General features: G+C 39.7%; 1 protein-coding gene across 3 annotated transcripts in view; it reads left to right on the top strand.

The window, feature by feature from the left end:
• The window catches only part of rxraa (retinoid X receptor, alpha a), a 106,622-nt gene that overhangs the window by 50,718 nt on the left and 38,443 nt on the right, over positions 1-17,461 (top strand). For all 3 annotated transcript variants that reach the window (XM_084934800.1, XM_084934802.1, XM_084934801.1), the window contains one exon: positions 11,472-11,710. In XM_084934800.1, coding sequence (XP_084790926.1) covers positions 11,472-11,710 — 239 coding nt within the window. The remainder of the gene's footprint in view (positions 1-11,471; positions 11,711-17,461) is intronic.

Raw genomic sequence — 17,461 nt, 5'->3', positions numbered from 1 at the left:
CTTTTTATTCCATTTGTTGCCCTCTTCACTATCTCTTGGTGTACTAGTTTTCTCCTCACAGTGAGAAACGTGTGTAAATGAATTCGGTGTGTAAATAAAGCTACCTACTATAGGTAGTACTTCGAGTGTGTTTGACTTTCTTCAAGTAAAGCAAATACAATTAACTTCAGCTCAATATTTAATCATCAAATTATAATCCGTAACCAGCTAATAGTCCCATATCTGTATGTACCTTGAGCAGTTTTGCAGCCAGATTAGATATTAATGATCCTTTAAAAACAGAACAAAGTAACACCTTTAACATTCAAAACTTTTCATCTTTCATAGTCATTGGAGTAGGGGTGGAGAAGTATTACTTTGGGGATGCTAAGTCTTGTGTATTTGTGTGTGCAAATTTTTTTGTTGCTTTTTTGTGGTTTTGTATAGCAGTTGTTTACATTTCTAACTTATAGACAATGAATAATAAAACATCTGGATTTGCTTCCTCATGATATTGGCGAGATTACATTAAATTGAGGGTGCTGCTTGCTGTTGATTTTTCAGAGTTCCTTGGGTTAAATCTTTATGGTGTCTGTATGGCCCTAGTTGAAGACACGTTACAAAGAAAGCCTTCCCTTCTCATTCTAGCAAATCACTGAGCATGACTGAATTTACAGTGCAGTTGACAAACAGCCACCAAGTAATTCCATACTTAAATAAAGCAATATGGGAAGGATAAGGATAAGCTTGGTGATTAGTGGCATTCACATGATGAGCAAGGTTTCTAAAGTGTGTCTTTACCCAGTGAGAAATATGTTAAACTAAATTTGATGCTCACATTTCCTTTTGTAATTTCTCAGGTTGTTCAACCAGTTGCATTTGGCTTTGCTTCAAACTCTTCAGATCTGCTTTGTTTAAAGGTTAGACCAGAAAGTTACAAGCAGTGTGTGAAATGATCTGTACATAAGAATTTGGCCCAACCTCAGTCAACTGTATCTCTGTGCACGAGCTGGTTGGTGCTCTGCGTGGAGCTCCCAGGGAAACATGGTATATCACCTCAGAGCTAAAGAGAACAATTAGGCCATAACAGCAGATCATAGTGTTGGCAGCCGGGGCACTGTTAGCAATAGTGCCAGTAATCTGTGGCTTAGCTGGCACCTAGCCACATCTAGCCACAGCTTCATGGCCTCTTCAGACACTTAAGAGTCACTGAGGGCACCAGCATGCCCTAGGAGCTGGCTCTTTTATCCACATGCTATCAGGGAAATGAACTGAAATGGGAGGAAAATAAAGCCTGTGAGAGACAGAAAAGAGTAAAAGGGAGGTGGGAGGGAGAGAATTAAGTCTTTAATGAGGGCAGTTGTTTCAGCAGGCAAAAAGAAGCGGGTTATATCAACACAGTGTATCAAATGATGGCTGTTAGCAGCCCACCTACTGTGAAATTATGGGTGGCCTGTTTTGGTTCTTTTCTGCCACTTATCCCACATTAAGGCCTTTATCTGTTGCTCCTACACTCTCTTGTTTAATCTACAAGTTGTTTCATGAATCCCAGCAGATGTGGGCTTAAACAGACAGTATAAAGAGAGTCTGGATACTTTTGATTAGCACTGTCATAAAGATCGAGGTATAGTTGCAGCTGGCCTGTCTGATCATATCATCTAGTTCCTTGATCACCATGTGGCTTCTTGCACTGTCCTCAATCCTCACTTACTGTATTGAGGATGGAGGACTTAACTAATAAAAACTGAGATGACAAAAACATGTAAACATGGTATTTTGTTTTATCTTGTAGCATAGTGTTAATTGTGCAAGGAGTATAATGAGCACAAAGACCACAGGAAACAAAGGACTAAGAACAAAAACCCATTTAATGAGCCTATAATACACCTTTCTAAATTCGTAGTCAGCAGAGATGCTGATAACATTCTTTTGTCTGCAACCACTCGTTTCTAAAAGTAAGACAGCATTAAAGAAGTAACACGCAGGCGTGTGTGAGAAATACCATCCAAACTATTTTTAAGTTATAAATGCTTAAAAAGCTTTCCACTAAGATTTACAAGAAGTACATAATACATAAATTCTGTTATTATTTATTGACTCATTTATTGCATCAATCCCCCCAGAAGAAAGAGGGTTTATTTCAGGGTAAAATATTTGGTATTTGAAAATAAGTAATATTTTTAAAAATCTGCTTCAATTAGCTACAATATAATGACTAACTATTTGTTACGCAGTTTCACCAGTGATTATTTAGTTAACGTTCTCTTCTGCTTCCCTTTATATATATATATGGCGCTAAATAATAACAACATTTGCCTGAAGGAGCTTTATATTGTAAGGTGAAGACGTTAGAATAATAATAATGGATTGCATTTATATAGCGCTTTTCTAGGCACCCAAAGCACTTTACAGTTCCACTATTCATTCATTCTCACATTCACACACTGGTGCAGGCAGACCACAGTTGTAACCACAGCTGCCCTGGGGCAGACTGACAGAAGGCTGCCATATCGCGCCATCGGCCCCTCTGGCCAGCACCAGTAGGGTAAAGTGTCTTGCCCAAGGACACAACGACCAGGACAGAGAGAGCTGGGGGATCGAACCGGCAACCTTCCGGGTACAGATGAGCTTCCCAACCCCCTGAACCACGGTCGCCCCTAATAGAGAGAAAGCAGCAACAATCAAAAGGTCCCCTTTGAGCAAGCACTTGGTGACAGTGGAAAGGAAAAACTTCCTTTTAACAGGAAGAAACCTCCAGCAGAACCAGGCTTAGGGAGGGACGGCCATGTTCCGAAACTGGTTGGAGGTGAAGGGAGGAAGACAGAACAAAAGACACTGTGAAAGAGAGTCAGAGATTAATAATAACTAATGATTGGTGGAGCTTATCCCAACTGCCCTACGGTGAGAGGCGGGCACACCAAGTCACCAGCCTGTCGTGGGGCTAATAGAGAGAGACAGACAACCATTCACATTGTTGGGCAATTTAGAATCACTAATTAATCTAAGTCCACATCTTTGGACTGTCGGAGGAAGCTGGAGTATGCTGTTTTAGACCGAGGACCTTCTTTTTTTTTTTTTGTGTGTGTCCCGTTTGGATCTTTAGCCATCAGAATTGTTGTCTTAAGGCCAAGAAAGATGCCAAGTGGATTTATTTTACCAAGTGGATCATCATGGCCTTGCCATATTGGTCCATTTGATTGACCTTTATTATAATTATGAATTTATTTTATTTTCGGTTGCTACAAACGGGACAGACATGACTGGGGGATAGGACAGGGAGAAAGAATGAAAGAAAGAGAGGGAGAGAAAGAAAACCAAAGGGGAGAAGAGACGGTGAGAAGGGGGGGAAGAAAGAAAAAAAAAAAACAAAACAAACAAAACACCTGGATCACCTGCATGGAGAAAAAAAACAGAAGAGAAAGCAAACAACAAAGAGCAACATAATAAAAAAAAACAGCACCATCACAATAAACTAGCTAGCAGTAGATAACAGTAGATACTAAATAATAAACGATATTGTGCAGCACGCAAGATAGACAGCGCACAATGTGCTTTGAGGCAGCAGCCTCAAAGCACATTTACCTCCGAGGACCTTCTTGATGTGAAGCAACAGTGTTAATCACCACGCCACAGTGCTATATGAACAGCTAGTGCTTTTATTTATAGCTTAAATTACTTGCTTACTTACATTTTTATTAGATATATGAAAATTCCTCACTTATCCATATTTTTTGCATCACTGCAAACAGAAGTTTTCAGATTTTTGTATGCTCCAGAGCCAGAACAGGTTGTTTACTAGTGGAAAATGCGAATAGGATTTTTTTCCGTCCAAATTTCAGAAATTTTATGAACATAATAAGTTTGTAAAACAAAACCTTTTTTAGTAGTGTGCGCCGATTCTATGCATAACCGGTTGATATTTCATCAGCCAATCACAAGCTTGCTCCCTACACCATCTTTTACACACAATAAACATACACACCCTCACACACACCCTCACACACACACACACACACACACACACAGCCCCACTTCCTCTCTCCTATCTACAGAGTAAACATATCAGACTCAGATATTTACACTTTGGACATAACTGAGGGCACCAGATTAGTCTGTTTATGTAGTGGAAAACAGTAGACAGACATTTCCCAATTAATGAGCACACATGCGCACACACAGAAAGTGTGAAGCTTAATGGAGAAAAAAGAACAATGAATAATGATCTAGTTTTTGAAGCGCATACACAAAGTGGTTTATGGAAGACTGAGAAAAATATCAGCCCGCTGTCGTCATGGCGATAGAGACATCAGCAGTAAAAACTCTAAAAATGAAACCGTAATACCAACTCCCATGTTATTTTGGGCTCTGTTTTTTTTTCCCACAGCCCACTGAATCTCCTGGGTTATTTAGTTGAATCTCTTTTTCCCTCTTCTCTCTTCTTCCTGAACACATCCGGAGAAATGCTAATGACTAGTGTTTCATTCCGGCTGCGCTCTGTGCCGCTCTGTGCTTTTCAAAAGTGACTCACCTAGACGATGTCCTAAAACGTTGTTCCGAAGAATTTAAAAAAAGAAAGAAAAAGGGAAAAAAATACTGCTTGGTGCCTCAAATCAACAGAAGGTGTGGGGTGGAGGGGTGCATTAAAAACAGGGCCCGTGTTATTGTTGACATGCCACCCTTTTATCCAGTTTTTTCTTTGGAGCTGCAGTTTACTAAAGTGCCACAGTGTAGGTGCAAGTGACTCATGACTGCTTCGTTTATTGCAAAATCGGTCTGTGAAATGATCATTTTTTTCCTGGCCAGTCTGTCACCTATGCCATCATTCCCCAACTTAGCCATAGCCAATCACGGTTAGTATAGAAAGCACGTCGTCTGTGCAAAGGATCTACATCAAGCCCATTTGGATATTTTTTTTGTTTGTTTTTGCATTTTTTTCTGCACTGAAAGACTGAACAAAGTCTTCAGAGAATATGGGATTGGACACAAGCTATAGAGGTATTAAACTAAAATTGGCAGTGGTGTATGCATCCTTTTGTGAGCACAAACACAGAAAGAGAGAGCATTATGATTTTTGCCTACTGACAGTCAATTCTGTTGATGATGATTCAGAAGATTTAATAGCTAAAAGGCAACTGGACATAAAGTATGTGATTTACTGAGATTTATCTGTTCTCGCTTTCTGTTTTTGTAGCATCCCACGCCCTTGCGTTATACTAAATCTCCACTGTGGCACTAGTAGATGAATAATAGAGGAGCAGAGTTAGGCATGGAATGAAAAATGAGCATCTGTCTGCCTCTGTATAGGCACATGGCTATGATTGTGAATGTGTTTTTAAAAAGGTTAGACAAAACAGGTTGTTCCGAAGTAAGGTGAATGAGACGCTGAGAGGACAAGCATATGAAGCCAGAGAAGTCATTTGTGAGACAGCAGTCTAAAGAAAGGAAAGACACACTTTTCATCGGCTCTCAGGATTGTTCAGACTATAGTGGTGCACTTTCCATCTATAATGCATCATCCATGCTGGTGGCAGGGGCAACACAATCTCATGGGCTCGTTAGGGAATGCAACCAATGGTGTTAGCTCTGAAGGCAGCTGAGTTATTTGTAGTCTTTATGTGAGAACAGTGGTTGCTTATCTTTTCATGTTGTCACAAGTTCTTATGTGCATCAGCTGCTGAAATTTGAACGGCGAGGGTTTTTTCCTGCTTGATTGTTTTACTCTAATGCTAACAAGCAGACTGATCCAGCATGTTGTTTGAGATGCTTTGAAAATGTTTAAATCCAAGATGTACACACAACGTAGACAAGTAAACTCATCAGATGTTTTATCAGGTAAACCTTGCTAGCACTGCATTAATCCCCCTTTTACCATTTAGAACTGGCTTATCTCTTCGTGGCATGAATTGAACAAGGTGCTCTGAACAGTTCCAAACAGGTCCACATGGTTAGGATTTCTTTATATTTGAATACCTGTACCTCTGAGACATGATTTCAACTACCAGCAAATGGAGCAACCATCCAAAATTTAAGCGCAACTTCGTATGGTGCAATATAAGTTATAGATTTCTCCAGAGTAGGAGTAGGAGTGGTTAAATTTATGGAAGTAAAGGTGATTAAATTAAAATATTGACTGTTAGAATGAGACTATATGAATGGGATTTTGCCCCTGCTGTCTACAATTACAAAACAATTTGTTAGCTTATACGAATGAATAAAATGTGCTGTCTAGCGTGTGCTAGCAACCAAACCCATCTCTGCGCCAGTTAAATCGCACCCCTTTTAACATCCCACTCACTTTAATCCTGTACAGACCAGAAATTCTTTGTACTGTTTACACCAGTGCTGTTGTGCAGATAACAGATGGTGTCATTTTTTTTTTCTGGAGAGAGGGTGGTCATTAATCACAACTGCAGCAGCTCACCTGTCAGAAAAAATGTAAACAGGTTGTTTCCAACATGTTCCTGTTTTTGCATTGATCTGTCATCTCATTATCCCTTCTTATCTGATTCTCATCCGTTTATCATCTTTAAACACACAAGTGAGTAACAGCTAGATAATAAATTGGCAAAATTTCCCCCTTGTAATAACACTTAACAGTAGAACGAAAGAGCAAGAAAGGAAAGCTAAAGGGAGGGAGGCATTGTTTAGATGTAGGAGACTTTTGAATGGAGTGGAGAGGTGATAAGTGGAGAACTTTGTCTCTGTCAGCAAAACAAGCTCTAATTTGCTTATTTGTTGCTGTCACTTGTTTTTGTGTGCCCGGCGATTTTGACAAATTGACAGGGAGAGCCTGCAGACGGCAACGCTCTAAGTGGCTTTCAGCTGTGAGTCACCCTTTTTTCTAAGTTGACGCTAAGAGAACCTGGACAGCTGCCACTCATTTCGCGAATGCTTCAGTATGCTTCACACTCACATACTCACTGCATGAGTTTGTGAGTGTGCTGAGCAGCTCCTTTAGTCAGAGACTGAAACACCCTCGCTGCAGGAAGGAGCGCTTCCGCAGATCATTCATCCCAGCAGCAGTTAGACTCTATAACTCCTCAATCACGATGTCATGACTCACTGGACACTGTGAACATCCACGGTCACCACTTCATGCATAATAGACCTTCTATGTGTATGGACATGTGCAGGTATATATGTATGTTTATGTATACATATGTATATTTAGTGTGTACATGTGTGTGTGTACATGTCTGTACATAGGAATAGTAGTGGTACAATAGTTATGTTAAGCTATATAGTTTATGTCTTGCATATTTCCACAACCATATCCATAATCACATACTGTGTATGCTACCGTTGTATATAATGTATTATCTTACTTATTTTTTCATTGTTTGTATTTATTTGTATTTTTTGTATTTCCTTCTGATATCTGTACCTGAGCTGAGGTAACGCAAAAACTTCCCCGTCGTGGGATCAATAAAGTTTTATCTTATCTTAATTTTTATTTTTGCTCTTACCTGCCCTGCCCTTCTTCAGTGATTGGCTTTACAGTCACTCTTATCTTTTGAACAGGTTTATTTCATATCTTGCATACAGTGCAAACGGCTGCCAGAGGTTGTTTTTCCAAGACTGCTCACGAAGCATATTCCCATTTCAAGTTTAACAGGTTAAGATGGAATTGGCTATATGAAGAAACGCAGGCAGGAGTGGCAATGCTGCCCCCCCCCTTTTTTTTTTCTCCACTTCTTTTTCCTTGATTAGTAGTGCTTAAAGTCAAAGTGTTGGTTGAAGATTTAACAGAGATTCTTTGAGTTGTATTTTTGTATCCACATGACAATATTTATAGTTAACTGATAACAGAAACTGGAATTTGAGATCTTGTTGTGTGAGCCGGGACTTTATCTCAAAGGAGAACTTGGCAAAGCTTAATTTAAACCTAAATGCACATGTCTTGTGTATGTACAGAGGAACCTTATTTCCATCTTGCTCCTTGCTTACTTTTCTTGTCCAGTCTAGTCATTTCTTTCCTTTCTTCTCTGTCATTTTTCTTGTTTTGTTTCTTCTTGATTCCCCTTCTCTCATTGGATCTTCCTTTCTGCGTTTTTTTTTTCTTCTCCACTCTTCTGTCCTTACAACCACTATTTGTTTCCTTATCCTTTCTTTCCTTGTCTCCTCTACCCTAATTTTCTCTTCTGCTTTCCTCTCCGGGGAGGATTAGGACAGAGTCCTTTTCATCCTGCTGTAATCCTACACTGGCAACCCAACTCCAACAAGAGTAAACATACACACGCATACTGTACACTCAAACGCACACACAGATATTTCGCATTGAGAAATCTTTATGTTCTGGGAGCTTTGTCCAAACAAGACCGTCCACATACAATCCAGTGTGACCACATGGTTCGCTGCTTGGTCATAAAGAGGGGGAACATTAGAGGGGAAAAGTGTTCTGCTTTGGATTTTCCTCTTCCCCAAAAGCTGTCGGAAGAAAGAGGGACATAAAGAATGAATGGGAGGGGAAAAAAGAGACATAACAGGCGGCTCTACCTCCCAGCCTGTCTCTGTCATCCCCCCCTCTAGGTGGGGCCTTGCTGGGATTCTGTTTGCTGAGTCCCACTCTCCCCTACCCTCCACCCCCACTGAGAGCTACAATGGCAGATTGGCAACTCTAATACCGCCACTCGTTTTATCTGCTTGAATTGAAACCCAGTTGGAGAAGGGTTATGGGAATTATTTTGGAGCTATGTGTGTGTGGGCACATATTTTTGGAGGAAAAAATCTAATCATACAGATAGAAGCTCAAGAAGTATCAGTCATGGGATCCAACACTGAAGTAACATAGCTAGATACAGAGCTGTTATTAGCCCCTTTTTTAACAAGGCTGTTTGTTTATTTTCCAAAGGATAGGGTGTTTCTGTGTGGGTGTGTGTGTGTGTGTGTCGTTTCTAACAGGAAGTTCTTTTGAGTCAAGCAAGATGTGCAGGAAGTATTTGGTTTGACTCAGCTGAAAACTGCACTGGTACTCAGTGCAGAGTGCTGCTAAAACCAGTGCTCCTGCAAATGTATTTTGTAGCATTTTTTTTAAACAATTTGAGTTTGTATGGCTGTTACTTTGGCTACGTAGCAATAAAAAGGATGGGGAGAATTCCTAAAAGAAACTAAAGTTGCTAATCTCTGCTCTTAACTAGTTTAGCTATCTGCTTTTTTCCCACTGTGCAGAAAATAGAGGAACCTGGTCACGTACAAAATGTGGGAGCGTGATAGACAAGCCACACTCCAACTCATTACATAACATGTGTCCATGCTCCCACTGCAGAGAGCAGACAGAGTGAACTTGCAGTGTCAAAATAGGACAGGGTATAAAGGAGGGTATTTAAGGACAACAGAGAAAATGATGTGAACCTCAGCTCTCTAATGCCAGCTATAAAAATGGATTGAGAAATTGTTGTAAATTAAAATACAAAAATGAGGGAATGTCTTTGGAGACACTGAGATATGTCACTATTATTATTATTGTCATTATTATTATTATTGTTATTATTATTATTATTCATGGACATTTTTGCAACATTTAATTGTTCAGCATTTTGCTTGCAAAACTAATTATGTGAATCAGTTACTGATAAGGCCACTGTTGTTTGATAAATTATAATGTCTATAAATACATTTATGTTCAAAAAGCTGGTGTGTCTTAACGGTGTGTCCCTTTGTGGGACATTTAATGAATAAAAATGGGGTCGATGGATGTGAGATTATAAAAAAGAATGATGGAAGCAAAGGCAGGCTCAGTCATAAATGGAAAGTATGCAAGACTGAACTGCAGTGTTGAAAGTTGAGACAGGAGGTTTGTTATCAGTACACATACAACAAAGTTGCCAAAGTCTCAGTGACATAGCACAGTATATCAGTACTTCTTCGCTAATGTTCTCGCCTGTCTCATATCTTCTCTGTTGACAGCTGATGGAAAGATGGAAAGCTCAGTCAAGATAAAGAGTAGCTCTGATGATTGGGGGGGGACTGTGAGCGCAGATGAGCTTTTGTACACATGACCTTATCCTTATCATTCTGACTTCAGTCTCAGTCACTGCAGGATTCTCCTCAGCTGTGGTGCAAGGTCATGCTTGTCATTTTCCTGAGCCCACTACTACCCCATTCATAAGCTATATGCAATATAAATCCAGTGTATATCCCTGACCTCATAGATGCCTCAAGGAAGGACTTCAGTTTACCAGAACGAAGCAGTCTGTGAGAGAGCAGCGGAACTGCTTTGTAAAGTTATACAGTCTTTTAAGTTTTTACCACATCCATGGCCCCCCATATCCATAAGTCTCTACTGTCTTTTATTTCTTTTAATGTCATACTTGTTTCTTTCCTTTGTCTCAGTTTCATTGTATATCTACGTTTGCCTTTACTTCACTGTGTGCTCTTCTCTTTGTGTTAAGCATTATACACATAGCTGAGAACAGGATTGACTGTTAAAGAGAAGACCACAGACAGTATAAAAGGGGTATCTTGCCACCAGGACATCACCTACTGGTTTGTGAAGTCCCACTTAAATCTGTGATTTCAGCTTTTTGGCCATAGCCATCTTGGAAACCAGATGTGGTGACTTAGGGATGAATGAGATTGTGAAACTGTGCACTCGCTGGCTAATGATTTATGGTTGACAAATCATTAGCTAGCAAGCCTTTCCTGGATTATTCTCCTTTGTGACTCTTAGAAGGACCACAGTTTAACAAATGGATTTAATCTTCTGTTCAGTTTGACCTGAGACTAGCAGGTGAGACTCATCAGGAAAGTGTTTAATGAAGTTGCAGATTAAGAAAGCCGAATGTCACTTTCCATACACTTCTAAGCAACCACAAGTCTTTTTTGGAACTACATGAGTTTAAGGCACTTTTACGCTGGCTTCACTTTTCAGACCTGGAAACTATGTCCATTTATGGTTGGTACATTACTTGGAAGTTTCCAAGGATATGTTAATCCATCAAAAATGATGGTGGAGAAAAACAGCAGAGTAAAGAAAACCAACACCCGGTTCATGTACACAAGCTTTTCATGACATTCTGCCCATACCCACAACCCTTCAGCCGCTGACTTTGTGGTTTTTCCACTATTGGTGATTGTTGGATTTAATTGTCTTAAGTGTTTTTTGCTGAATTGTCCATTTTCCTGCACAGCACTCACATTAAAGAACTGCCTTCACACTTTACCAGATGTGCTAGCTTTGCGGTGCCAACGACCCTGGCTGGAAGAAACCAAGTGTGAGAGCGTTGTTTTGAAGAAAACTGAGTGTTTATTCAAAACTCAGTTATCAAAGTGGCTTTTTGGTCCAAATTGTGAAGCCTTGCATCAGGTTTTTCCTGTCTCATTTTGCTTTGAAAATCTTATGAAGGCAAAATCAAAAGACCTTATTATCATAAGAAAATATGACGGGATGGTGAGAATTACCCGTGTTTATTATCAGTGATTTTCTTTGCTCATTGGAATCGTCAAGATAAAATGTGTAATCTTTCTGTTTTTTGTTTTTTTTTCCTGAACAGATTCATCAGGCCAGGTGACCTCTTCGCCCTTGGGATCACCAACCTCCCACCGTGGAATGCACCCATCTCTACTCAGCCCAACGTCCATGGGGCCCTCAGGCCCTCTCCACTCTCCCATCAGTACGCTGAGCTCTCCAATGAATGGCCTGGCTTCACCCTTCTCTGTCATCAGCTCACCCATGGGCCCTCACTCCATGAACTCGCCTGGCATGGGCTACGGTCCTAGCGTTAGCCCCCAGGTGAGGCCTGTTAAGAGACACTTTTAAAAGTTTACATTTTAAGGATGATTATATAGAGATTAGTAAGCATACTGACAACAAGTTATCTGCTCACTTTCTGATAAACCAAAAGATATATTTCTTTGATACTCACAGCCATAGCTGTTGCTTGCACTTTCTAATACCTGAAATGGTTTAAACCTGGAACTCTCGTGGTTATCCCAAACGTTTATAAATCTGTGGGGAGATGTCCCCAGATGGGGTAATGAAGTTTCTCATGTGATTTGTTGTTAGCAAAAATATATTTGGCTGGATGAATTTGGTCACAGAGAAGATGTTGGACCGAAGACCTCCTACTGATAGCTTTAATTGCTAGCAGAGTTCCATGAATGTCTGTAGTTTCTCATGTTTGTTTGCAAAAGCTTGCCAAATATTGGCCAAGCAGCAGTATTACTAAGAAAGTGCGAAAGAACGGGTTGTGAAGTTGTGCCAGCATGTTTCAAAACTTTTGATTTGAAGGCAAATGGTCTTCGTTTTCTGGTTTATGTCACACTTTTCACAGTTTAATGCTTGGAGAGCTTGGACGGTGTTTGTAGACAGATCCATCACTTTCATTCAAATTATAGGCGAAAGCAATATGCAGGTCTTATCTTCCCAGCAACTTTTGATCAACCTTCAGCAAGTGCAACTTGCAAACTTGCAAGTGGTCAGGGAGTGCTAAATTATCCCTCACAGTGAGCGGTTGCTAGGTGGTCACTGATCAGTCTGTAAGCCAGGTGTGACTGGGACCTTATTCACTACATCTTACACTGTCAGCAGGATTTTCACATCCAAAATGTCCAAAATGGTCAACAGGTGTGTGGTCTGCAAAATGTCAGTAGAACCACTGCAGGGACAGTGTGGTTTATTTTTGTATCAAAAGGAAAAAGTTTGGAGAACTTAGACTGCTGTCTATATGTTGTGTTTTAATAAAGAACTGACAGTTTTTTGCACTATAGATCTCTCATTATAGACCAAATTCTGATTTTCATTAGTTTTAATTACGTTTTCATTTGAGGTTTGAGAGTCATGCACATCATGGGTTGCTTTTTTATTTTAGGCAAAGTACAATATTGCAAATTTACAACATTAATAGAATCAATTCCACCTGTTTCCCCATATAGATTTAAATATGATGTTACTCCAAAATGCATTAAGTTACTTTGTAATTTTATTATTGTGCGTTTTAACAAATGTTTTTTAAAGTTAGCTATTTTTGGAAGAAATGTGATGAAGGAAATTAAATATCCATTACCATATATCCAATATCCATAAAGTGGATTTCATATATTCTATAATTGTAATTCAAATTAAAAACAAAGAAATAAATGAGGAAAAAAGTGAGTTACTAGTAGCTGGTTGTTTTGTTGGGGCCAACAAGAGGCACTTACAAAAGGCAAAAATTTAAGTTAATGACCCTTCCACAGTTTTACCTACTGAAACCTTTTATGACTTTTAATTCTTCTATATAGATATTGTTGACCAAAAGTTTTGCTACTGTCCATTTTTAGCGAGGGGCAAAAGCAGATCTCTGTGAATGTGAGGTGTGGACTGTATTTATTACACAAGATCAAGAAAAAAAAGCCTCGTAGCAAGAAGCTGTAGTGTGTTTAGGGCAAAATGAAGATCCATTAATGCTACATTTTTCATACTGTAAGAAACCAGAAAGCCTTCATCCTAGGTTTCATGAGGTTTTCTCTGTGCTCCCTTTCAGATCACAGAGAAGTGCAGCTGCCCTAAGCCAACCAGAAAAACCATTTACGTATATCATGTCTTGCAAATTGCAGTCACATGTTTCAAAAGTGCAAATTACAGTCAAAACTTGCACACTCACACATATATGCACACATATCATTTTCGTAAGCCAGGCCCCAGCAGACAGAGACCCTGCTCTGACCCTGTGGCACAGTTAATCAAGTCCTATTCAACTGGGATTCCACACTAGTTTAGCTCTGTCACTCTTACTTCTATATCTGAGGCATATTTTTTCCCTGCCATATCTTACTCTCGTCTCTTTCTATTCATCCATCCTTTTTCTTTGGCTGTCCAATTTCCCAGTCTTGTTCTATCCTTGTCTCTGTCACAACATCTCCTTTTTCTCCCTTTTCTCTGTCTCTGTCATTTTTGTTCCATCAATAAGCTTTGGTTTCTTTGCTATTAAACGCACACACGCACACAATTGAGACATCAAAGCATACAGTGGCCCAGTTTCCGTTTGGTGCCATATCTAAAATTGAAATAGTTTCCCCCCAAAATGTGGTTGCTGCCCTTCTTTATGTTTGTTGATTTTTTTTTTTTTTTTTTTGGATGGGCTCTCCTCGCTATTGTTGAGCTTATCTGTGTCTTCTTAGTGAAAGTGTCCCGCATGTAATGGAGTTTAGAGTGGATTAGGAGCACTTTGTGAAAGCAGCCAAAATCTTTCATTGCTAGAAAGCCCCTCGTCCTTCTCGCCACCCTTCTCCTTCTTATTCCTGGGCACTTTATGATTCCAACACTTTCATCTGCACTGCCATTTCTGTCCTGGAGAGGTATTCTTTATTTGCAGGTGAAATTTTTAGTTAGCAAAACACTTTGGTGGGTTCAGCTGAACCCTGATTTACATTGTGATGATAGTGAGGCACACGTGTGGGGGTGGAGAGCTGATATTAGACTATGGTGGATTTTTAATTTGTCCAATAGTGGGACAGGAGACTTGAGAAAGCTGAATGACACTGAGGACCACACAACAACCAACTGAGCAGAGAAACAAAAAAGGCTAGTTAGCAGTTAGCTCAATCATAAACCAATCAGATGCCTGAAAAATTAAAAGTAAATCATGAAATATACTAAAGCAACTGTCGGTGTACCAGGTTGTGGGGAAAAACTGCTCTGTCTCAATGAATCTTTTACACGTGCTTTAGTGTTTTGATATAACTTTTTAGGTGTACACATTAATCTTAAAAATATGTTTACATTATGGCATTTATGAAAAATATCCTGTGGTGTCAGCATACAGGGCTATTTTTGTACCGCCTCACAGCCAATCCCACCATTTTTAGTAGCTGTGTCAAGAACCAGTAACAACGGATTCAGTTAGTGCCAACTGTTTTAATACTGTACTTACATTAATTATAGCTGGTTTAGTATTTACAGTGCTGTAGTGGTTAATTTGTTGAAACAGTTGATGGGCAAATGCGTCCAACAAACCGAAGGTTACCGTACTGGTGTGATTTAATTGTTTCTTTATTATTCAAAAAATAATGAAAATAAATTTTTTGTAATGTTAAAATATCTTTAGATAACAAGAAAAAATATCATTTTGGTTGACATTTTTGATTAGTCTGTCTAAGAGAAGCAATATACACACAAGTATTATGCTTAACTTAAGGCGTATCTGCATACTATCATTATTTTGCATAACTTTAAAAAAAAAATTCTCATTTCATTAATGCTAAAGAATAAAAAAAGGAGAAACAAAAATGTTATTGTTGACACCTGTGTTTTACATATTTCGAATGCCACCCAAACCCAAACTGTACAGGTGGTCTTGTAAACGGTTAACTATGAGTGATTCCATAACCGAGATTGTTGAGGCTTCTTGCTGCTGCTCAGCAAAGGTGGGGAACAGTGGTTTGATTTGAAAGTGCAGTGGCTTAGAGCATAAAGATGGTGGCACTGCCCTGTGGTCGTGAGGCGCGGCACTTCTGATAAGACGTGATTTGAGTCAGACGGCATATGCCACTTACACTTAACACTCGGCTGACTTGCTTTTGTCAGGAGCAGTTAACTGGAACGAGGTCACAGCTCAGCCTTTTTCACTACTTAACCGCCCAGACCAGTGTGAGACCGTGCCTAAGCTAACGGCTCACAATGCACAGGCGTGGACACACACCAAACTGCATATACTGTACTTTCTTTCTAATGATCATACATGCATATGTAGTATTATAAAATACAATAATCACAAGAATACCTTATTTGACCATCAGCTGCACTCAGCAGCATCTTCCAGTAGAAAGATTAGATTTATAGATGGACATGCACGGTCAGGTGGTAATCGGGCTTACCCACTTTGCCCTAAAAGCTTTATATTTTTCAATAAAAAACAATGTATAAATGAAAAGCAGCAAGGTTTAACTATCCTCTACATCAAAGGTTTAATTGAAAACATGATGAAAGCTTGGGAGAAGATGAACAAAAGTCCTATTCATACAGGAGTCTCACATCCTCAGAAAAAAGCTAACCACATGTAAAGAGAGAGACAGTCCTTTATTATCAGCCAGTTCTTACATCTTGAACAACAGTACTTCCCCTTCAGCTCTGTCCCGAGCATCCAGACACAATGACATACTGCGGTTATGTTCTTTCTCCTTTTTTTTTTCTCCATTGAGAACTTTTTCTGTATGAAGAGGACCATGCATTGTCAGCAAACATACTATACATAAAAGATATTGTGTGTTATTTGAAACGCATACTTTGTCTTTTATTTCGTGGTTTTGCCAGGGTTGTCAACTCATATTTTCTGGAGTTCTATGAAGGGAGAGGTTGCAAGACATCTTTTGAGCTATATGCTCTGGGTGTGTTGGCAAACCGTAGTCGTGCTTCTTAGTATCAAACTCATCAGTGGTTATGTCTGTAGGCTTGAACTTACTGAGAAGACAGACCGTCCCTCGATCACAGACACCGCAACTACCCAAACACATGGAAGGGATTATAGGCAGAGGTTGGAACACAGTTCACACTTGCAGTGACAATGAGGAGAATTGTCTGGCTGTTGGGAAAAAGGGGTTCTTTATCATAAAACCATGGCTGGCTACCATTTTCCAGACCCAGTCTGTACCCCTTTGGGTTCTGTCCTCCCACTGAAACCTCGCAGCAAATCCTAAACCAACAACAGACCAGTGTCTCACAGTAAGGCTTTCAAAATACATATTAAGCACGACTGTTTCTGGACTCAAAAACACAAATGTGAAAAAGGTGTAAATGTTTTACAAGAAATGGAACTCGCGTTTAATAAATTATAAATGAGCGGCGGCTGTGATGTCATGTGCCACTTTTCAGTACATCGTGTTTAGGCGTTTGTGTTGCTAGGAGCCTGAAACACAGCACATTCAAGTGAAAGAGAGACAGAGGTGGACCTTAGCCCCTTTCTCTGTGGGAGTAATAAAGGTCCCTTCCACTGCTGTGGTCTTTGATGGACTTTGCATGACATCATGGCTCCATGGCTGTAGAAAAGAACTGTGTGTAAGGTCTTAGGGGAGCAATCAAGGCTCTCTAATGCCAATCAAAGCTTAGATGTGTTAAGGAAAACTTTGAAACCAATTTAGCGCTCACTTTTTCCCATAGCACTATAAAGGTAAAGATGCAGTTCTGACGGAATCAAACCAAATGATTAATACATTGTGTTGATGGGAAGAATGCAGATTTTATAGAAAATAGTTCGACAAAGAGTTAAGTTAAAGCTCCTCTCCTTTGTTTGCTTTTTATTAGTGATCTTATTTTTCTTATTTTTTCCATAACTTTTTATTTTACAAGCCTTCAATAGCTGATGGATTGTGTGATAAAGCTCGGGCCTGTGTGTGTTCTGCTTGTGTCGTGCCACACAGGAGTTGGGCCATTTAGGGGGTAGGAGCTATAAGGGATTGAAATGCTAACGTTAGGCTTAAGTTTCACAGTGCAGCCTCATAGTGCAGGCTCTAGACATTGTCGTTTGAATGCCTTGAGGGCACACTTTTATTTTAAAGCTTGAAATAA

Source organism: Perissodus microlepis, chromosome 7 (assembly GCF_051167445.1).
Source record: "Perissodus microlepis isolate ML-2025 ecotype Zambia chromosome 7, ASM5116744v1, whole genome shotgun sequence".
Classification (NCBI taxonomy): domain Eukaryota; kingdom Metazoa; phylum Chordata; class Actinopteri; order Cichliformes; family Cichlidae; genus Perissodus; species Perissodus microlepis.
This window is presented reverse-complemented; position numbering and strand designations above follow the sequence as displayed.